Source organism: Periplaneta americana, chromosome 2 (assembly GCF_040183065.1).
Source record: "Periplaneta americana isolate PAMFEO1 chromosome 2, P.americana_PAMFEO1_priV1, whole genome shotgun sequence".
Taxonomy (NCBI): Eukaryota; Metazoa; Arthropoda; class Insecta; order Blattodea; family Blattidae; genus Periplaneta; species Periplaneta americana.
Genome location: NC_091118.1, coordinates 31,630,756 through 31,655,797, shown reverse-complemented (window position 1 = coordinate 31,655,797; position 25,042 = coordinate 31,630,756). Strand labels below are relative to the sequence as shown.

The 25,042-nt window shown below is 34.6% G+C and overlaps 1 protein-coding gene across 1 annotated transcript in view; it reads right to left on the bottom strand.

Moving 5' to 3' along the window:
- LOC138691832 (UDP-glucosyltransferase 2-like) overlaps positions 1 to 23,862 on the bottom strand; it is a 33,538-nt gene extending 9,676 nt beyond the window's left edge. The window contains exons 1-3 of the mRNA XM_069814331.1: positions 23,729 to 23,862; positions 12,374 to 13,183; positions 6,671 to 6,887 (exon numbers count right to left, since the gene is read on the bottom strand). Of these exons, the coding sequence (XP_069670432.1) occupies positions 6,671 to 6,887; positions 12,374 to 13,183 (1,027 nt within the window). The 5' untranslated portion in view covers positions 23,729 to 23,862. The remainder of the gene's footprint in view (positions 1 to 6,670; positions 6,888 to 12,373; positions 13,184 to 23,728) is intronic.
- Positions 23,863 to 25,042: the final 1,180 nt, after the last annotated feature.

Here is a 25,042-nt window from a genome sequence, read left to right as displayed (position 1 = left end):
CGGTACTTGGATCGAAGGTTTCCTGATCGATGGATAGGTAGAGGTGGCCCAATTGCTTGGCCTCCACGCTCACCTGATCTGAACCCTCTCGATTTCTACTTGTGGGGCCATTTAAAATCATTGGTTTATTCATCTCCGGTGCCTGATTTGGAATCCCTTCGGAATCGAATTGTGGCATGTTCTGAGGACATACGCAATAATCCTGGAGTTTGGGATCGTGTTCGCAGGTCAATGAGACATCGATGTGAGGTCTGTATTCAAGCAGGAGGTGGACATTTTGAACATCTTCTGTAATGACAACGGCCTGCGGAAAGAAAAACGTTCCGGTGAATTTCAATGTTGTGAAGGCCATAACTCGGAAATGAAGCATTTCCGGACACATGTTGTAATGATCAATTTTGATTGTCTACATGTGGGAAATACATACCTGAAATTATGCCCCGTATTTTTGAAACACCCTGTATTATACTGTCTACAGCACTTAGCGTACAATATAGGGAATGAAGTTAAATTGAAAAATAATCATAATATGGTTATTTAAATACATTTTTGAAAATGGTGGCCGTTCATCTCGATACAGGCTTCAGATCTTTTGTGCCTATTATCGCACTATAGACTATTGCATCTAATTCCAATTATTACTAGTTTCGTCCTTCATATTTAGTAACTCATGTTGAAATAATTCTGTACCTACTCTATAAAAGAGTACCTTACTTACTGTAAATTCAGTCTTCATTTCTGCCCGACCCGCACAGATAAAATTACTCAGACATGCTATCTACTGTCCGTCCAAATGGTTCTGTCGCAGGATTGTAGAAAGGGGGGGGAATCACGTGATAGTTAATTACTTAACGGAGCCCTTTTATTTAAGTTTCTTTAAACAGTTACATAATATTACATAGATGTCCAATTAATTCCTAACAGAAATCAATGTTTTCAGAAAAGAGCTAAGAAAGCCCAGCCACTAGCCTTTACAGTGGAGCGAGGAGAAGCGGGTGGGGGAAATCGGGATGCGACGACAGTATCTGTGCGAAAATATGATTCTTTATTGGAAGTTTTCGTGACTGGAAAACGCGAACATATTTCTGAAACGTACTATAATCACCAAAGCTCGGAACTTGGGGACTGGTGTGTCGTGTGCATGGTAAGGTTACAGGTACAACGTACACAAAGCTCACGCTGTAAGCGCTGAAGGACAGTCATATGTACTAAGAAAGTGGTCACATCTACGGACGAGGAAACTGTGTCATGTTGAAGCCAATGACAATCAGAGAATTACAAATAAATGGTCTGTTATAGGAATTAGAAAATATGTGTTGTTCGAATGGGTATTACAGTAGTTTGAAAATACATTTTTTAAATTTTAGGTACAGAATTTCGTGGAGGAATTCGGAGGAGATACATTATTTTCTGAGAATGGAGAGCTTATATCTTGTAAGTTGTGCCACACACAAACTAAAGGCTGGAAACGGCATTCAGAATTTCGTGGAGGAATTCGGAGGAGATACATTATTTTCTGAGAATGGAGAGCTTATATCTTGTAAGTTGTGCCACACACAAACTAAAGGCTGGAAACGGCATTCATTGAAAGACATTGCAGTCCCTTAAATTGGTGGAAAATTTGTCCATAGCCATGGATCAAGTCGTAGAGGGACCTTCCCTAGTAGTGACACACTAATTGAAATCTATTTTCGAGAAAAATTTAGGATATACTTATCTTTCTCAGATATGAGATCAGGTAGCAACTGCTGAAAATAGAACAGAAAACAGTGACACTTAAAATATTTATTTTAAGTTGCTCCCATAATTTCATGTGACGTGGAAATAAGTTTTTCTCATTTTAAATCATGTTTAACTAACAGGCGAAGAAGTTATGGGTTCGAAAATCTTCGAATGTTCGTAGTCATACACTGTAATAAAATATGCAGAGCAGAAGAGTAAATTTATGTAAATGATGTTTATTTTTATTATACATGCTGTAAGATTACGTGTTTCGAACTACCATAATACTATCAATATTTTGTTCCAGCCAGGAACCACTTTTATAGCAGACCTGACTGTACCTTGTGCTGGAAGCGGGAGTTTGTTGACATTGAAGTCCGGTCGTTTAGCCACGTGCAAAGACACAAGTCCCCAAGTTCCGAGCTTTGATAATCACTAACTCAGTACTGCGGCCGTGGTTCTGTGTGGACAGTTGGAACTTCGTTAGTAGAAGGGGTGGGAGTGAAATACATTTAAAAACTCAGGTACAATAAAAGTTGAAGTAAAAATAAAATGATGTCCTTGTATGAGCAAGTGTCACATACAACTGGCAGGCACTCTTTAACAATCTGCACAGCTATGAAATAATGCCCTAATTCCTGCTACGTGGTACAATGCTTTTGTTGTCAATTCCTTTTTATGTATAGTGGCATACATTACTTTCTGTTCAGATATCACGGACATTTTCAACATATTCAGTTTTCTATCCTTGATTGAGAATGTTTTGGATACTTGTTATCGAAATTTGAAAGTATGTACGCTGTTGCAATGTCTGTTGAGATAAAAACGTTCATAACTCATTAGTATATGAAGACATAATAATGACATGAAAAGTGACACTAATATTTTTTAAAAGAAAACAAATACGTGTCGCTGTTGAACACTTTCACTGGCAGTAATGATGCAGGGTAACTAAAGTTATCTCCGGTTGCACATTACGAGTATTAGAGAAATTAAGGAATAATTCTCAGATAAAAAATAGTGATATCAGTTCAGCAATAAACTTCCCGAAAGCCACATGCGGCCCGCGGGCCGCGTAATGAGAACCACTGAATGTAAACCGGGGTTGCTTTGATCTACTGAAAAATATTGCTGGTTTCTTGTGAACATTTCGGAGATAACGCTCCGAATTTCATATGCGAGTTCGGAAACATTTCCTAAAATATCTCAACATTCATAATAGCACAGTCTAGTATATACAGTCGCGAAGCTCAATACATAGTAAATATGCAAACATTAGATAGTTGCTCACCACTAGGATCGCTGATATCGCCTCATTACACGCAATGCAAAATAGTACCGTCACAGTCTTTTGTTTCTAGCACCCTCAAAACTCAAGCTTCATGACTGTATATAGTAGACTGTGATAATAGTCAGTGATAACAGTTCATATGGTAAAACTTAGTTCAAAGCTGTGGACCAAAACTACCTGGCACATGGGGTTACTTTTACCCACGTATGTTTTCCCATACATGACCATACTGTCTCAGTCCCCCGTGAATGGAATTCTTTACCTCAGAAGATTAGGGGCTGCCAGACAATAACCACTTTCAAGAAAAGGCTAAACGATTCCTTACGGGCGCAGTCAAATTGAAGTTATATTGTGATCGAGTTTAATATTTTAATTTAATTTAGGTATGACTATCATTACTGTTACTATTATTATTATTATTATTATTATTATTATTATTATTATTATTATTATTATTATTATTATTATTACATAATTATTTCATCTGTGTTGTGAAGATGAAAAGAATTGTCATTGTATCATATTAATAAATGTATTATATTGTCTTATATTGTAGTATTGTATTGCTTTGAATTGTATTGTATTGTATTAATTATGTTATATTCATAGCATTGTAGCAATTTTCTATCATACTGGTTGAGTGGAAGAGAAGGCCGAATGGCCTTAACTGTGCCAGTTAAAATAAACCATTATTATTATTATTATTATTATTATTATTATTATTATTATTATTATTATTACATAATTATTTCATCTGTGTTGTGAAGATGAAAAGAATTGTCATTGTATTATATTAATAAATGTATTATATTGTCTTATATTGTAGTATTGTATTGCTTTGAATTGTATTGTATTGTATTAATTATGGTATATTCATAGCATTGTAGCAATTTTCTATCATACTGGTTGAGTGGAAGAGAAGGCCGAATGGCCTTAACTGTGCCAGTTAAAATAAACCATTATTATTATTATTATTATTATTATTATTATTATTATTATTATTATTATTATTATTATTATTATTATTACATAATTATTTCATCTGTGTTGTGAAGATGAAAAGAATTGTCATTGTATTATATTAATAAATGTATTATATTGTCTTATATTGTAGTATTGTATTGCTTTGAATTGTATTGTATTGTATTGTATTAATTATGTTATATTCATAGCATTGTAGCAATTTTCTATCATACTGGTTGAGTGGAAGAGAAGGCCGAATGGCCTTAACTGTGCCAGTTAAAATAAACCATTATTATTATTATTATTATTATTATTATTATTATTATTATTATTATTATTATTATTATTATTACATAATTATTTCATATGTGTTGTGAAGATGAAAAGAATTGTCATTGTATTATATTAATAAATGTATTATATTGTCTTATATTGTAGTATTGTATTGCTTTGAACTGTATTGTATTTTATTAATTATGTTATATTCATAGCATTGTAGCAATTTTCTATCATACTGATTGAGTGGAAGAGAAGGCCGAATGGCCTTAACTGTGCCAGTTAAAATAAACCATTATTATTATTTTTATTATTATTATTATTATTATTATTATTATTATTATTATTATTATTATTATTATTATTATTATTATTATTACTAAAATTGAACTGGGTCAATGTAATACAGCAAGTGGGAAATTAAACTACAAACTGACAACAATATTCTTAAAAATATGTCTGTCTGAGACATGAAAAATATTTATTTTGAGACAAATATTTAATTGTCTCTAATATTTTATGCTACAAATTCTTGTTTACAAGTAATGTTTATAATATAATGTCTAAAATGGTATGGCACACAAAGATAAATTGTATCCATAAGGCTGAAAAATAAAATAAACAAAACAAAACTACAGATCTTTTGTATTCAGTTGACGTCTTGAAGACAGAAAATTCTTCTTGAAATGTTTTGGAGGGGTTTATTTTTTTACACTGGTAAAATAAAATTTCTTCTGTTTGGGCCATACCCAATGCTGACCAGTAGGACTTGCATGCATACAGTCAGCATAAATTCAGTTTTCTTCCATTGTAGTGATAACAGTTGAATATAAGTTGCTTTTCCAAGTTACGCAAAGTTTGCAACAACCAATGATTGAGTATTTTAATTTCAATGGTCTGACATGGTCTGCAAATAGTTACAACGAAAGAAAATTGAAATTTAGCGTTAAGGATTACTTCGGCCAGGGCCAGTGTAGCTCCTATCCACGTGAATAATCTTTATTTTATATATAGAAAATAATTTCAAGGGGTTTTACAATCATAATCAATAATCAGTAATTTTTGCATATCTTGTATGCCAATATTTTCAGTTTACAAAAAATATACTTACTTAACTTTTTCAGTCAGCACTATCAGCTGGGAATAAGGAAGTTTTCATAGTATTAATCCATTACTTATAGAACAAAAGTCGTTCAAAATATGTATAGGGACATCATTTTATTTTTACTTCAAGTTTTACTGTACCTGAGATTTTGAATGTACGTCACTCCCATCCCTTCTGCTAATGAAGTTCAACCGTCCTCCACACAGAACCAAGGCCGCATATATTCATAGTAGTCTTACGGTCACAGTAAACAGTACGTTCCAAAAATATGTTCGCGTTTTCCAGTGACGAAAGAGCTTTCAATATTGAATCATTTCGCACAGGTACTGTCGTCCATTTGCCTACGTCGCATCCCGGTTTCCTCCACTCGCTTCCATTCGTCTCTCTGTAAAGGCTAGTGGCTGGGCTGTCTTAGCTCTTTTCTGAAAACATTAATTTCTGTTAGGAATTGGACTTCTACGTAATATTATACCCATACAATTGTTTAAAATAACTTAAATAAAAGGGCCTCGTTAAGTAAGTAATTGTCACTTGATTATCTCCCTTTCTACGACCCTGCGACGTAACCACTCGGACGGACAGTAGATAGAATGTCTGAGTAATTTTATCTTTTCGGATCGGGCAGAAGCGAAAGTTGAATTTACAGTACGTAAGGTACTCTTTTATAGAGTAGGTACAGAATTATTTCAACACGAGTTCCTGGTACGAAGGACGAAACTGGTAATTGGAATTAAGTGCAATAGTCTATAGTGCGATAAAATGTACATTAGAACTGAAGCCTGTATCGAAATTAACGGCCACCATTTTCAAAAATGTGTTTAAATATCCATATTTGATTATTTTTCAATTTAACTTCACTCTCTATATTGTACGCTAATGTGCTATAGACAGTATAATATACACTGCATAATGAATACGTCCGCATGGACAGCTCAGTTCGTGAGTAAAAACACTAAGTGTTAATACTGTACTGTATTTTGATTAAATAAAACCTAATGACAATTATCAAACTCAAAATCGCGATATTTCCTAGTTTATGTAAATGGATGACCTACTTTTCTTCCCTCCTATACCTAGTAAAGTGATTTGTTTGTATATTACGCCAGTATCATCTAACTCCGGTAGTGGAAGGGGGTAGCAAACTGTGTTTACGATTCTCAACCGTTGATCCAAAGGTACAGCCGGGTTAATATCAAAAATGTTAGTAAAAATAAAATGATGCCCCTGTATAACATATCTTTGCATGGCTTTCAACTGGTCAATAAATATATGCATTTGCATAGGAATCCTGACCCCATTCATACGATACTTACTGAGTATCTCAAGCTGTGGTAGCCAGGCTGCAGTCTTGACATTTGTCGGAAACCCGGAAATGTTCCCAATCTTCCACAGAACACTCTCCGGTAACTGTGAGAAAGCGTCGATGAATGCCCGCAGCTTGGTTTCTGTGAAGGTCTCGCTTCGAATGATTGAGCCCATAGAGAAGTAAACGACTCCCCCTTTGGCGTCATCGAGGTACCTCTGCAAGTCCTGTAGGTCAAGAACAGCTAATTCAATGCAGTGGCAATTCCTCTAAGAGGTAGAAAGTTAGTGCCACAGTCTGTAATATTGGACTTAACCTACTTGTAGCGATTTAATTATCACGACGTTTGAAATGTAATTTAGAGCAAAGGTAGGAGAAAAGAAATTTCCTGAAGTGCTGCTTTAAAAAATAATAAACGTAATCTATACTAATAATAAATCTGTAGCCAAAAATTTTCTGGTAATTTTGAATTTTCCAAAAATAATTGGTGTTAACATGTATAATTAACCATACTGAAACCGAAAATCGCTATTTTTTTTTTAATTTTTGTTTGTATGTCTGTCTGTATGTTTGTTACCTTTTCACGCAATATTGGCTGAACGGATTTCGATGAAAATTTGAATATAAATTAAGTTCGTTGTAACGTAGATTTTATGCTATATGGCATTCAAAATACATTATTTAAAAGGGGGGTTATAAGGGGGCCTGAATTAAGTAAATCGAAATATCTTGTTTATTATTGATTTTTGTGACACATGTTACATAACAAAAGTTTCTTTAAAAATGATTTCCGATAAGTTTTATTCTTTGAAAAATTTTGATAGGACTGATATTTAAGGATATACAAGACTTTTAAAATAACAATACAATACATTTTCACCGCCGCCTCAGATTATAGCGTTGTTTTTCCTGCAGTAACTCCTATGTGCAAAATATAAAATTTTTGATTAGGAAGAAGAAACACATTTATTCATTCCATGGCAATGGTACATAGGAGATCGTGAATTCTTACATTTTCGTAAGAAAGAAATATAATTACATATCACTATATATGCTGTATCACTATTTAAGTTATTTGAAGGGTTCAGAATCATAGTGGGCCAAGCGCCATTTACTGAAGACGTAGAAAACAAGGGTTAAAATTAAGTTATTACCATAATTCAATGGAAACATATAGCAAGTAATATAAAGCATACACATTAAAACTAAAATATGTCAATCTTCATTAAACTATGGGTGCATGTAATAACAAATAAGAACATGTTAAAGGAACTGTCATTGCACCAAATGAGTGGTCTCTGGAACAAAATGATCGCATTTTAATTATTTGGATGCAATCTAAATTAAGTAACATATTAAACGATTTATCCTTCTATCAAACACGAATGTTCCCTGGATCAAATGTCCTATTTTAATTATGTAATTACTTTATATTTCTTTCTAACGGGTGCAGCGGAGCGCACGGGTACGGCTAGTATGCAATAATTAATAAGATGTTATGCTATGATATTAAAAAAGGAAGAAAAAGAAAAAAAAACGTCATTATGACAATATTAGAAGTGTGTAGTGCTCCAACAGAAAATTTTGAAAACCTTCTCTCTGGATTAGTGTTTTAAAAATATTCATTAAATCCATGCATGCCATTATCAACTGTTGAGACAAATATAAGGGATTATTTAACAGAAGGTACACGTAGTAGTAAACAAAATGCAAATGTAATAGCTTTAATGTAAAATAAAGAAAACTTCACCGCACGTATAGAGAGGGGGATCTTGACTGTTATCAAAAGTCACTTAGATTGAAATCCCCTGTGGGGTGAGAGTGAAATAATTTGCTATTTTTAGTTCGGAAGTGCCCATTCGTACCAGCATGTGCATGAACATTAATCGCACTACTGAGCTCCACCTTTGTTTAAATATCTGTTCAAAGTTTCCTCCTGCTATAGCAATACGGAAATAGTTCATACGATTGACGTGTTTTCGTATGTTTATGTGGCGTCTCAGATATTTTGCAGCATGAATTCTTGATTATCTAGTATGCAAGTTAAAAAAATAATAATAATAATGATAAAAAATTAATAATAATAATAATAATAATAATAATAATAATAATTTATTTTACCTGGCAGAGTTAAGGAGTAAAAAGGAGTAACAAAAACACTACAAATTTACAAAGTACACTACAATTTTACACACAAAACTGAATAAGATAATAATAATAAAATGTAAACAACAAGTAAGAAGAAATCAGACATAATATATAACATACAGAAAGAAAAAAAGCATAATAAAATGTGAACAGCAGGTCAAAATAAACGAGGCATACAAAGTATAAAAAAATAAGACAATTATTGATAATAATAATAATAATAATAATAATAATAATAATAATAATAATAATAATAATAATAATGAAAAATAAGGATAGTAATAATAATAATAATAATAATAATAATAATAATAATAATAATAATAATAATAATACTAATAATAATAATAATTTACCAAACTTTCAGAACGGCCCCGAGGTTCACTCAGCCTCCTATAAAATTGAGTACCGGGTCTTTCCCGGGGGTAAAAGGCGGTCAGAGCGTGGTGCCGACCACACCACCTCATTCTAGTGCCGAGGTCATGGAAAGCATGGGGCTCTACCTCCATGCCCCCCAAGTGCCTTCATGGCATGTTACGGGGATACCTTTACCTTTTTTAATAATAATAATAATAATAATAATAATAATAATAATGATAGTAATAATAATACTAATAGTAGTAATAAAATAGTGCAGTACAAAGCATACAATGAATACAATATTTTAAGTACACACAGTAAGGAAAATTATGATTATATATAGCTCAACTTATCACATTAGAGATATACCATTATCGGAAAATATGAAAACAAAAATATAAAATAAGTTAAATATCACCAGAACGTTAAAAAAAAAAATGTAAATACGTGGAAACATGCAATACAACACTTGTCATAATAGTAAGTTAGTTTGGCAACTCGTCATAAGATAATTTTCTAACTTGGATTTGAAAGATTTCAATGTTCGGCAGCCCTTGACTTCAGGCGGCAGAGAGTTCCAGTGACGAGAGGTAGCAACAGTGAAAGATGAGGAATACAGAGATGATGTGTGAAGTGGAATTTCTAGCGTATTAATGTATGTATGTGTGTTTAGTAAGCAGTTCGAAAACTGGTTGGAACCTTATATGTGACACCATCAAGGAATCACAGCTGAGACAACTAAACTAGGAGATAATGGGGTATGGTGGCAAGTTCCTTCTCTCCTCCATTGCATACATCACTGACTAGTAACATAGTTCACGGATCAGACTTTAGATGTACACTATGTAACAAGTTTTCTTTTTCTAACACGTATCATCAAGTGACATGTACTGTCTGTTAACAGTTGTATCAGCCAGAACCTCAATCAGATGTAAAGGTGAATAATAAAAGGATTAAATCGAGTTCATTCAGTATTGACTACTTGTATTCTTTGTTCCTCACTTTCCTTATAATTTTGTAGATTCGACCGTAAAAAAAGATAGGCATTTGTTTACAAAACAATACCCCTTCCCCAGAGTCATGACGTATGAAAGGATAATTATAGGCTGCTATGCAAGATAGTAAATACTGACATCGTATATTAGAATATTTGTAATTATTTCTAAAGCTATTCCAAACAATGGATTTGTTTATTTAGCAACATTCTTTATTCCAAATAATGGATTTGTGTATTTAGCAATATTCTTTATTCCAAATAATGGATTTGTTTATTTAGCAACATTCTTTATTCCAAATAATGGATTTGTGTATTTAGCAACATTCTTTATTCCAAATAATGGATTTGTGTATTTAGCAAAATTCTTTATTCCAAACAAAGGATTTGTTTATTTAGCAACATTCTTTATTCCAAATAATGGATATGTGTATTTAGCAAAATTCTTTATTCCAAATAATGGATTTGCTTATTTAGCAACATTCTTTATTCCAAATAATAGATTTGTGTATTTAGCAATATTCTTTATTCCAAATAATGGATTTGTTTATTTAGCAACATTCTTTATTCCAAATAATGGATTTGTGTATTTAGCAACATTCTTTATTCCAAATAATGGATATGTGTATTTAGCAAAATTCTTTATTCCAAATAATGGATTTGTTTATTTAGCAACATTCTTTATTCCAAATAATGGACCGAATATGACATCAAGGCATGGGACGTTATAGGAATTATGATTGGACCCAGAGGCAAAATCCCACGGGAGTCCTTAGGAGTCTTCCGGAAAATTTAAAGTTCCTGACAGCACCCTGGACATGATATCCTCCACTGCACTGAAGTCATCGATTAGCATAATAAATCATCATTTATATTCTTTATAAAATGTAATTTCTCTTGTAGCCTAAATTGTTCGTTGCATTTCCAATAAATTTCTCAATGATAGCCTACCTAACTAGAGTTTCTATTAAACACAAAATTGAATTAAATATAAATATTCATTTAGAACTGATTAGGAGGCCGATTATTAAACTCTGGTTGGGACGGCTATCGAATATCTAGCAACATTCATTATTCTAAATAATGGATTTGTTTATTTAGCAATATTTTTTATTTCAAATAATGGATTTGTTTATTTAGCAACATTCTTTATTCCAAATAATGGATTTGTTTATTTAGCAACATTCTTTATTCCAAATAATGGATTTGTTTATTTAGCAATATTCTTTATTCCAAATAATGGATTTGTTTATTTAGCAACATTCTTTATTCTAAATAATGGATTTGTTTATTTAGCAACACTCTTTATTCCAAATAATGGATATGTTTATTTAGCAATATTCTTTATTTCAAATAATGGATTAGTTTATTTAGCAATATTCTTTATTGCAAATAATGGATTTGTTTATTTAGCAATATTCTTTTTTCCAAATAATGGATTTGTTTATTTAGCAACATTCTTTATTCCAAATAATGGATTTTTTTATTTAGCAATATTCTTTATTCCAAATAATGGATTTGTTTATTTAGCAACATTCTTTATTCCAAATAATGGATTTGTTTATTTAGCAATATTCTTTATTTCAAATAATGGATTTGTTTATTTAGTAATATTTTTTATTCCAAATAATTGATTTGTTTATTTAGCAACATTCTTTATTACAAATAACGTTGTCTTTCTTCAACTAGGATTTCACAAATACTTTCTGAGTCACACAGAATATACAATTATAATAGCTTATGGCCATCATTATTAAATGAAGACCTCACCGGAAAAGGATGGAAGATTACATTATTGAAATATGTGACTTAGAAAGGAAAAGTAATTTTGAAGTATTCATTTATAATAAACATTTATTGCATTCAATATCTGAATAAACTTGCATTCTTGATTAGTCAAATGGTTCTGCTAGTAAGTATAAGGTTAACGAAATATGCCCCTGAAATTATTTTCATTTCTCCTGAAACGTGAATTATAGTTTTTTTGATCACATCCTTATCTCGGAGAGACCTTCAATTGCAGAAACTCTAATATAGTAGGCTATGTACAAAGCCTATTGAAAAGTTTATGAGAAATTGCTGAACAAGCATTTTTGTCTACAACATAAATAAAACACGCATTTCTGAAAAAATACCGAACTAGTATTTTTTTGTAACCTAACATAAGAAAACCCACTGTGAAGGTGAATCGTGTTTGGTTTGTACACTTACCTCTGGTAATTTTCCACCGCTTTTTATGTGTAATCCACCCACTTCTACAAACGTCGGAACTGCAGGTCTGGGAGTGTTGACTGAGAAGTGGCTGTTGACCAGCATGAGACTTATGCTCCGCTGTAATTCATCCAGCGATGGATAATCCTTTCCAAAATGCTTCTTCAACGTTTCTTCTATGAGCATATTAACTTCAATGTGATACCAAATTTTCATACCCCAGTGATACATTGTATTTACTAACCTTTCCCAGAAATTCATTTGATCTCTAAAAGAAGATAATGAATTCGGAATATACGCCGTGTTGTCAGGATTGCCAATCCGATATGGTATCCATGGGGGACATGTGCTGGCGGTTACACCGATGAGCGGGGCTTTGAAACGATGAGCAAAACCTATCAAACAGTCTGGTCCCCCAAGATACGTGATGACGACATCGTATGTTTTGTTGCTGTTCATGAGATTCAGGATGTTTTGATTGTTTAGAGCAGCGCGGCAAGTGTCCAGCATGTTATGTTTGTAATGCGTCAGTATTTGAAATACTCCCTTTCCTCTGATCTGCTCTATGGACACATCTTGTAGAAATGCTGGAGCAGCTATGACTACGTCAGTATAGTTTGGCAACGGCTTCTCCAGCGGGTATTGTCCGTAGACTTCCATTTGGTGGCCTCTGGCTGCCAGACCTTTGAATAGCGTTTGATACATGACGTAGTGGCTGCGTGCTGAAAAGTTCATGAGGGCCAGGATCCTCGCAGCTTCCGAGATGCAGATGGGCAGTGCACAGATGATGAGAATATGCGAACATTTCATCTGCGAACAAGTGAATCAGAGATGCAGAAATTGAGAAAATATTATTAAGAGGTACGTTTTCTAATTTACTTTCTGCTATAGCAGTGATGTCAAAGAAAGCGCATTTTTCTGACCTTGACGTCGTGCGCGGGCATCAAGCGCTTGGTACTGAAGAAGGAATAAGCAGCCTGTTGGCTTAAGAAAACAGTGGAGTACAAATTTCAAACGGAACGTGAAATTTTATGTCGTTATTTTTATATGGCTTCTTTCTGTTTGATATTATCTATATTGTCTGTAAAACAAAAATACTAACACCAATTTCTCAATATTACACTTGTGTTTTAAACGTTAATAACATAATAGAGAGTTAAGAAGGAATATTCACATTAATTCCATAGTAGTACAACTATACTGTACTAAATGGATAAAACACATCATTCATAAAGAAAGTGATATCCCAAAAAAAGAAACTGAGTATGACATGATCAATTGGAATTGATATTGATGGCACCTTTAGCCTTATAAAAGTAATCACTGAGCTAACCAAAACAATATTATAGTACAAAGCAAAGTTACCTAGGTGCTGTGTATGATTCAACTGTAACTAATATTACATAACAAAACTGCTATCGTATTATGCTTTTAAGGTGATGTTGGTGAGCAAATTCCTATCATCAGAATATTAAATTATTTTTCGAAACCTGCTGAAGCTATAGAGCTGACATTTTTACAACACATGGGCACATATCTTTTGCTTATGATGTAACAGTTGTTGCTTTGTTGTTTAATTTCCTTACAAACATTATTTTACCATGCGAATATTTTCAAAATTTGTTATATACTATCTTCAATAATAGGCCTATGTATTTACGGTATATTAGATTTACGAAAACATTGTTTCAGTACCTGTAAGGTTATTAAATAAATACGCCTATATCTGAAAATTTCACTTTTCTATAAACAAAAGTTGAGAACATATCCCTTTTGAATAAAAAAAAAAAAACAAACTTGTGAAAAATGTGCATTAAAATTAAAACTTACATTCTTATAATGCACTTATACTTCTCAGACAAATCTAAAAATTAACATGGATACAGTTTTAATAAGTTATCTTCCCTTTATCCATAGAATCATTGCTGGCCAGCGCTGTTTGCAACTCAACCAAGCGGCATATACCACCTCTTTCGTCTATCTCTTTCCTTTCCGCTGTAAAGCGCTCAGGCTCTCCTGAGCTCTAAAGCGTGCGCTGGCGCCTATGGGCATCAATTGACATGACTGTGCTATAGTATCAATGAATGAAAACAATAAAAAGACAATAATACTAACTCAAAATAAAATGAATATAATAAAATCTTAACATAATAAAGAAGGGATATATTAAAATACTGACTGACATTTAAATTAAAACACGTAATACGTAAACAGGAGAATGTTTTCAGATCAACAAATATTTAAAACTCATTATTACTCTCTCTATCTCCAGCACTAAGGGGAATGTTAAGGTCCGTAAGCAACTTTATAGCATCCGGTGATAAATCAACATGTGCTGAGTGCCGAAGCTTTCTGGACTAGAGATGACAGGATCACTTGAAATCAACAACATAGAAAGTACAGGGACATCATTTTATTTTTACTAACATTTTTAATATTAACCAGTCTATACCTTTAGAGAACCGGAAACACCGCTTGCTCCCCCCTCCAAGACTGGAGTTCGATGATACTGGCGCAAAACACTAATCACTCTACTAGGTATAGGAAGGAAGAAAAGTAGTTCATCCATTTACGTAAACTAGGAAATATCGCGATTTTGAGTTTGATAATTTTCATTAGGTTTTTCTTTAATCAAAGTACAGTACTGTATTAAGAATAAGTGTTTTTACTCACGAAGTGAGTTATCCATGCGAACGTATTCATTATGCGGTGTATATTATACTGTCTACAGCACATTAGCGTACAATATAGAGAAAGAAGTTAAATTGAAAAATAATCATAATATGAATATTTAAACACAATTTCGAAAATGGTGGCCGTTCATTTCGATACAGGCTTCAGTTCTTTTGTGCATATTATCGCACTATAGACTATTGCATCTAATTCCAATTGCCAGTTTCGTCCTTCGTACTAGTAACTCATGTTGAAATAATTCTGTACCTACTCTATAAAAGAGTACTTACGTGCTGTAAATTCAATCTTGACTTCTGCCCGACCCGAAAATATAAAATTACTCAGACATGCTATCTACTGTCCGTCCAAGTGGTTAAGCCGCAGGATTGTAGAAAGGGAGGAAATCACGTGACAGTTAATTACTTAACGAGGCCCTTTTATTTAAGTGAAGTTAAACAGCTGTATAATATTACGTAAACGTCCAATTCCTAAGAGAAATTATAGTTTTCAGAAAAGAGCTAAGACAGCCCAGCTATTACAGAGGGGCGAGCAGAAGCAGGTGGGGGAAATCGGGATGCGACGTAGGCAAACGGACAGTACCTGTGCGAAAATAGATACAATATTGAAAGCTCTTTCGTCACTGGAAAACGCGAACATACTTCTGGAACGTACTATACTCAGTAACTCAGTACTGCTTACTATCTGCGGTCTTGGTTCTGTGTGGAGTTGGAACTTCCTTAGTAGAAGGGGTGGGAGTGAAGTACATTCAAAAACTCAGGTACAATAAAAATTGAAGTAAAAATAAAATGATGTCCCTGTATATCTCTGTTAGTATGGATTCTTGACATCTTTCTAGTAATTTATGATTTTGCCTTATATTATACAGTCCTTGTTGTGAGCTTCTTGAGCTTCTTCCGATAGTTGCCCTATTAGCAGCATAAAATTACTTACAATTTCTGGGCCTGGACCAGGATCTTATGAACGGATACTGGCATATAATACCATGGGTATAAACTAATGTACAGCTGTCTTGTTTGATATAAATATTCTTCAAATAACTGTAAATTGATTTCATACCTACATGGTATTACCTGGAGAATGATGTAAAACATGTGAATTAGATTTTGATCTACATCTGTAATTTGCGCATTCTTTTCCTCATCTTGAAAAAATTGTTTCGTAGTATTACCATCGTTCGTAGACCCATATCCTGGCTTTGGTTGATCTACAATCAGACCGTTCTTTACCATATTTAACTGAATCATTTTCTTTCTTCTTTCAACAATATTTTTCTCTTCATTTTCTCTAATTTGTCATTTTTTTAAATTAAGCCTATAGCTAATACTATATGAATCAAACACTCGAAAAACCTTATCTAGGTTTGTAGAGATGATATTCCGAAGGAATAATTGCATGGATAACCGAAAAAAGGACTTCGAAAAGGACTATATTACTCACCAAAACACACTTCAGCACATTCATGGATACACGTGGCACAGACAATCTTACATTTATGTCTTCATAACATGAGGAAAATGTTACATTTGATATAATAAAAAAGGACTATATTACTCCCTCAAAATGGTGCTATTTTAATTGAAAACATACTTCAGCACATTCATGGATACACATAGCACACATAAGCATTTATTTATCGCTTCGCAACATAAGGAAAGTGTTGTATTTGCTCACATTCAACATTTCAATATGTTTCAATATGATTCTATCTCTTTGAATGCAGAATGTCTTTATAAACAGAAAATGACCGCTCAACTTCAACTGAACCAGAGGTGAAAATGTTCTTTTTATCCTGAACTCTAAATCAGCACACTTTATTAGTTTTTCAATGTTTGGAATCTGAAGAAGAACGATATTTATTTTCTCGTGCTGAGAAAGTTATTGGCCTTTCGGGGGGGGGGGAAACTATAGGAAAATGATCTAAATGTTTGCGATATTCTGTCAAAAAGGACCAAAATAAGAGATATTTTAAAGACAAGGGGAAAAAAGGGATTATGGACTAAAAATGGGGGAAAGAAAGGAAGTCAAAAACCACATAATTTGGTCGGTGGAAGATAGTTTTGATAACCGTAACTAATTATTTCATGTTTCGTGTTGAAATAAAAAACGGGATTCCCTTTAAAATCTGGTCTCTAATTATTATTATTAGTAGTAGTGGTGGTAGTGATGTTGGTAATGGTGGTAGTGGTGGCGGTGGTGGTAGTGTAGTGGTGTTGGTCGTGGCGGCGGTAGTGATGGTGGTAGTAGCAGCAGTAATAGAATCGTAACCTAGCATCCGCTCACCCCTATTTATCATCGAAATGTGCCCGGATACAAACGAACGTTGGACAGGCCTGTCTAACCATGAACAAAACTAACACATACGTGCGCTCGTGGATTCCTTCCGTATTTTCAGCCGCAAAGAGGGCGCCGCCATAAGTTAGTCCGTCACGTTCAGCTCAAGAGCGGAATATGTCTATGTGTTCGAATTTCACTATTTTATACAGGGTGGAAGGTAATCTTTTACAATCCTTCTGAGATATGATATCTCGAATTATGACAAACAAGAATGTCTAATACAGAGATCTCCAAAAAGCGTATCGTCATTCGTGCTCTCGATGCTGCCCGCCGAACACAGTGTACTCTAAGGCAGCCGCGGCGAAAATGCGACTCACGAGCACATTGTGGCTCGCAGTGCTTTTCTCTCGCTTCCTACTTACAACCCCCACCCTCTCACTCACTGGAGTCAAACTCCGTTCTATTTGTATTTGTCCCGGGCCTGCGAGTGGCGTATCGTCGCAATATCTCTCTCGAAACCATGTACCTCTATAAAAAACGAAAGTTTCAAGTAGGATGGGAGGATGCATTCTTTTGCTTACAATATGATGAAAATATCAAATGTATGATTTGTTCACAAATATTACTAGGAAAACGGTTGAATAACATAAAACGGCATTATAAGTTACTACATGTTATTGATGAAACATTAAAAGGTTAAGTGTTGTTATTATTATTATTATCATTATCATCTCTGTACGTCGATTCTTTTACAGCAGATGTACGAATAATGCGGTTAGATTTTCAATTTAAACTCACAGATTTACAATGTGACGTTAAATGAAAGCTAGATGTAAGGACTTGACAGATATTGAACTTTTCAAATCTTTGGAAAAAAATAAATATTTGAAGCTTCGTTCTTTCGCTTGCTCTGTTGAAGCCATGTTCGCTGTAACTTACGTTTCATCAATGAAAATAGTAAAAATCAAATTTAGATCACGACTGACAGACAAATACCTTCGTGATCAACTACGATTGGCAGTAAGTGACATAATTCCTGATTTTGAAACTTTGTCGCAGAGACATTCTGAAGACAGTTAATTTTAGGTTGTGATAATGTGTCCTATGTTTTCTTGTTCATTTCTTTTTTCGTTACACGTCCTAAACATTAACTTCCCCTTCGGTTGTCCGCCTCCCTCCATAGGTGCTATGCACGTTGCAGCTTACACAGTGGCTCGGCGCACCATGGCCTTTTCGCCACGGCTGCTCTAAGGGTAGAGAAGGGGGAGAGACTCGTACCTCAACAGATGGGAGCGATCAGTGGGGGGTCGTGGCAACGGTCTGCTTATGTTTACAAATAATATCATCAAAAGAATAAGAAATATCATATGTTTGTATATTATTTTGACACACTATGAAGCTGGAGCCCCGTCTGTTGTATTGACACAAGCCATTGCAAATTCAACCTCTTCTGTTCTATGGTGCCTTTCGGTGCCTGGAAAAGATCTTCTCCAGTTGTATTTTGTAATTACATCTAGAAGACATTCAGACACAGTAAAATGTTCGGTAACTCCTCGGATGAAAATGGCTAGGTGAGCTTTGTCATTTCTATCTGTGCTTTCGTCCAGTGCATGTGAGTAAGCTACAAACTGGTTAATTGTGGTTTCGCCTTCAGATTCAATTACATTTACAGTCTTGAAATTCCTTCTCTGTACTGTAATTGGAAACAATTTAATTTTCTTGAATTTTGACTTTGTTCTGGACACAGTATTTTAGTAACGTCCTTAATGCACGATTTTACAAATTATGTTTCTGTAAAGGGCTTCATTGATTTCCCAATATTCCAAGCTAGAACATAGCTAGCAAGAAGCTTTTTTTGTTTAAGACTGAGGACACGTGTGTGATTTGTGTTTGTATTTTCTTGCTTTATATTTATCAAAATATTTGTAGGCCTACGCATTTCACCTAAAATTAAACGAAAAACTATATGTTTGTCATGCGGAACTGAGTAATATACTGATTATTATGTATAACCAACAGTTATACAGATAGCCCCAAAATAAATTATTTTCACATGTCCAACATGGTTGTAATTGTGTGATATTCTTTGTGAAGAGTCGAGTATTGTCGTCGCATGTTGTATTTTAACACACCCTTGAGAATTTTCGAACAAATTAAGCATTTCACATTCTCCCCATTAACACAAAAAAATTTCACTTCCTATTTATCCTTGATTGTACTACGTCCATGATTAGAAGACATTGTGAAACGGTGGAACACTCCGACCAACACAGTGATAATGGCAGTCCGCCACTGCTCTTCGTTTGCGCATAAACATTGAGTACAGTACAGGTAGGGATGGGTGAGGCGTAGCGGCTCATTACGTACTGGCTTCGGTTCCGTTCAGGGACTTACTGGCGAATACGCTTTTGGAGACGTCTGGTCTAATAATATTTTGTTTCCAGAAGGGCGGTTTTCCAAAAAAAAAATGGTCTTTTGTAACTTGAAATTATGATTAAGTTTTTCATGAAACTGCTAAAAATTGAATGTTTATCTCATGTGGGATGATAGAATAAGCAATGTATGACCATGTTACAGTAGTATTTGCGTGGAAAATAACACAGATTTAGAATAAATCGCGTTAATAGTTGTGTACACATTGCATGGGAACAGGGCAATGACACGCTGGCAACCATTTTTCTTGCGTACGCAAACCATGTGGCCGAGCTAGGTGTACGGAGCGGACGATACGCTTACGTTCACTTCGTCATTAGTTGCAGGCTACGTGCAGTTCGAAGCAGTTGAAACACAACGACATGCCACAGTTTTCTAATCGTGAGTATCTGGACATGTTATTAATTTATGGCGAAACTGGTCACAATGCCGCTGCAGCTGCTCGCTTATACCGTAACAGATTACTGGATCAGGAGTGTGAAAGTTGTAGACACGCAACTGGTGGACACTTTGAACAATACCTTTAAAAGACACTGTAGAGAATGCTGTACAAATTTAACAACATACTTCACATTAATGTGTATCATTTTCATTTAGCTTCAAAATTATTTATTTCTTCCAAACATTTTACTGTATTGTAATTGATTTGGAGTGACATCAACTGTGTGATCCTCAATGTGAAATAATACTGTATTTAAAGGATTAATTTTGTTTTTTGCATAATTTTTCATTCTACTGTATTATTGATGAAATTGCCTTAAAATGTAACGGAAACTACGTGTTTGTTCGTACTAAATTTAGGGCTGAAAAGATAAAATAGCGAATGTTTCATCATAGATATCGAATAACATAGTTCATGTAATTAACATGTTACGATTACATAAATTTTGATTTGACTGCATTCTCAACAGATGTTTTTGTTTACAAAACGGTTTGTGTATACTTCCTCTCAAAACCCCTGCCAAGTAGATGATTGGAGCGGCATTCAATATGCTGGGATGCAATGATCTCGCGAAGTAACCACTGCTACTGTACAACAAGAGTCGTCAGTACAGAGCACGCTGGGGCTAGCATCTCTTACCCGCGGAAAACGCAGAGCACTATAGTGCTCTCGTAGCTGCTAGCGATTATGCTCTCTATCTCTCCCAGTTGCACGACAGTGCACACTGGACGGCACCGCGTACCCATTGCACATTTCAGCGAGTGCTGACGACCACTGGTCTACAACGATGCAACATTCGTTTTCTCGAAATGTTACAAAAATTATTGGTCGTATGAAAAAATGTTATTTGACAAAACGTTCCCAAATGACATGATCTGTTATGTGTGTGAAGGATTGTAAAAGATTAACTCCCACTCTGTGTAACAGCAAAAAACTCAAATAAAAATATTGCTGAGTAATTACTGTACTGTTATATAGGTGTCAGACATGGTCTCTCACTGCCAAATTTTGTAACAATCTCCAAATTATGCCAAAGGGAATGCTGAGAAGGATACAAGGCTTATCACTGAGGGACAGAGATCTAAACGAAGTGCTCCAAAAGAGATCAGCAATTGAAGATCCAGAACTGCAAGCCGCAACACCAAATGGAAGTGAGGAGGCCATGTTGTAAGACTTGGAGACGGAAATTGAATGCAGAAAGTCACACTTTGGGATCTCCGCATTGGTAAGATATTAAGCGGAAGACCAAGAAGGAGATGGGTCGACTTCTTCAGAGAACGTGCAGTAAGCCATTGCTCAAGCAGGGCAAGAAATAGAAAAGACTGGGAAAACCTAAGGGGAGAAGTGAACAGTGACTAAAACCAGTGCGACAGAAACAAGTTAAGTGTACAATATCAAAATAGTGCAGAATGTGAACCAAGTGAAGAACCCAAGCGTGCAAACCTCTCACGCGGAGTAGTCACCGCGTGCGACAAAATAGAGCTCTCCGCCTATCGGAGGAGGCCTTTGCCCTCAACGGGACATCTTAGGCTAATAATTTAATTTAATTTCATATATCGTTAATAAAATAAAAGCGACTATTACCACGTTGTTTATCATGCAAAAATTAGCTCTCATTTATATATATATATATATATATATATATATATATATATATATATATATATATATATACATACACAGGGTGTTTAAAAATACGGGGCATAATTTCAGGTATGTATTTCCCACATTTAGACAATCAAAAGAGTACATTACAACATGTGTCCGGAAATGCTTCATTTCCGAGTTATGGCCTTCACAACATTGAAATTCACCGGAACGTTTTTCTTTCCGCAGGTCGTTGTCATTACAGAAGATGTTCAAAATGTCCACCTTCTGCTTGAATACAGACCTCACATCGATGTCTCATTGACCTGCGAACACGATCCCAAACTCCAGGAGTATTGCGTATGTCCTCAGAACATGCCACAATTCGATTCCGAAGGGATTCCAAATCAGGCAACGGAGACGAATAAACCAATGATTCTAAATGGCCCCACAAGTAGAAATCGAGAGGGTTCAGATCAGGTGAGCGTGGAGGCCAAGCAATTAGGTCACCTCTACCTATCCATCGATCAGGAAACCTTCGAACCAAGTACAGGCGAGCCGTAAGACTGAAGTGTGCAGGAGCGCCATCATGCAAGAAGTGAATGTGTTGACGATTGATCAGTGGAGTGTCTTCTAAAACATAAGGTATGGTTCCGGTGAATTTCAATGTTGTGAAGGCTATAACTCGGAAATAAAGAATTTCTGGACACATGCTGTAATGAACTATTTTGATTGTCTACGTGTGGGAAATACATACCTGAAATTATGCCCCGTATTTTTTAAACAGTCTGTATATATATATATATATATATATATATATATATATATATATATATATATATTATATATATATACATACATACATACAGGGACATGATTTTATTTTTACTTGCATTTTTATTGTACCTGCATTTCTGAATGTACTTCACTCCCACCCCTTCACTAATGTCCTTGCTTCCGTCAGACACACAAACTTACAGCCGCTGTTGCATTCGAAGTCTTCAAGCAGTGAAGTAAACATTGCAGTGTATAGTGTGTTTCATAAATATGGTTGCGTTTTCTATAGAAGAAAGAACTTGTATTAATAATATCGTACTAAAAATTATATTCAAGAAACGATAAATTCAATTTTAGAGAATATGCTTCAAAATGTTTTTAATAATTTGCGTAAAGAATTGAAGCCTGCATTGTAATGAACGGCAACTATTTTCAGCAACTTGTTTAAAAATTCAGATTAGCTTATTTTGAATTGAGGTGGCTAGAAGCAAAGGAATGCTAGTGACATTTGTAATAACATGAATTAAGTGCATCCAGTGTAAGCAAAAGTATCTAAAATTTTAGTGGCAAAGGGGTATTTTAATCGCATCACACATTAAAATTTAAATAAAAATTTCACCAATTTTACGAAAACTTAAATATTTAAACCCCATTTTCTCAAAAGTAACTTAAATGCACTTACAGCCCTTTACTTATGACCCCCTGAATTTAAATGCACTCTCTATATTGTATGTTAACATCAATAATTAATATGCTAAATAAAGTAGACATTACATAACGAACATAGCCGCCTGAAAAGTTGAGTTTTTGAAAAAAAAAAAATGTTACTACTTTACTGTATTTTGGTAAATTCCGTAAAAGTAATGATCAAACTGAAAATCCTAATGTCGTATTTCCCTACAACATAAATGAATACACTACTTTTCTCTCCTCCTATACCTAGTAAAATGATTTGTTTACATATTGCACAAGTAACATCAAACTCCTGTAATGCAAGGGGGCAACAGTGTTTCCTAGTACAGCTAGGTTAATGTTAAAAATGTTGGTAAAAATAAAGTGATGTCCCTGTATATTTTATTTGAATAGCCGCGGCCCAGTTGGGACGTTCCCTTGTTAGTGTGTTTCACTAGCGGGCCGACGATACGTACCCTTCCTCAAGAAAAGAGCTGGCTTACGACTTCGTGCGATGCGAGGCCTGGGGCTTCTGATCAGTCATACAATCTGAACACAAATGAAACATAAGAGTACCAACTTATAACAGCAGAATTACTTCGAGCATGACTTTGCCTTTCCGTAAGGTGAAAGTAAGTGATAGCTTCCTACCGATAATACGCTGTATTTCAAACGCACAACAGCTGTAATATCTCGTTTGCAATATATTGACTTCAAAAAACAACTTAATTTTAACCTTTGACACTGAGTCATTTTCCACAGACTGTCATGTGAAATTTAGAGTCCCATAACTTTTGTCCGTATGGAGCACAGGCACAAATATTTCACCTGCTGACTTCCTTTGCTTCCTGTTTCCAAATATATACGGCATACCGCCTTTTCAATTCGTCATGATAAAAAGTTCTCTTGTGAGTGATCAGACCTTCAGCCTGTATGGTTTCCATTCGCGGTTAGATCTGAATTTTTCATTGAATAATACACGGGCGAATGCTAGTCGCGAAAGTTAGACTTGCTCTTTTATTCATGGGGGAAGATGGGAGGATATAATAATTCATAATTAATAAAAATAATCAGACCCACATAAATAATTTATTTTATAATTATGAAACATTATGAGTCATGGATCATATTCGCTTATCAGATGTAGAAGTTCGATATAATAAAACAAACACGGCCAACAAAACAGTTTATTTAGTTTTTTCGACCCTGCCAACCAATGCACATTGTTGTATTGAGATGCACTGAACGAGCGCACATATTCTCTATGTCTGTCTTCTCTTGAATAGTCCTTCGGGAAAATGGATTTAATAATAAGGTTTCAATAACACACAATTCCGAACTCATTGCAATACTTCAAATTAATGTTTAAGAATTAATAATACATGCATTCCGTTCATACAATTACATTGCACTCGCAAATCACAGCACATTCCCGCTGTCAATACTGCTCTGTGTAACGTTAAATAGTCGTTGGTGTAGCTCTCGGACCAGAGCTTCAAATAGCACATAACAGAAGCATGTGCTCCTATGACGGACCAAGGAGGAAGGCACTTGCTCGCGCATCATATTCACGCTATTTCCTGTAGCTCCGAGAAACGAGCAAGCGTTGCGATACTTGCGGTGTGCAACCTTCGGATGGTATTACGCCTATACAGTATTCCAAAAATCAAAATAAATTTTAATATACGTAACGCCATTTTGAGAAATACACATTCTACGAAAATATTGAGCTTGCGCAGCAAGCATAGCATGCCCTGAGAAATCGCCCCTGGAATAATCCATAGTGACAC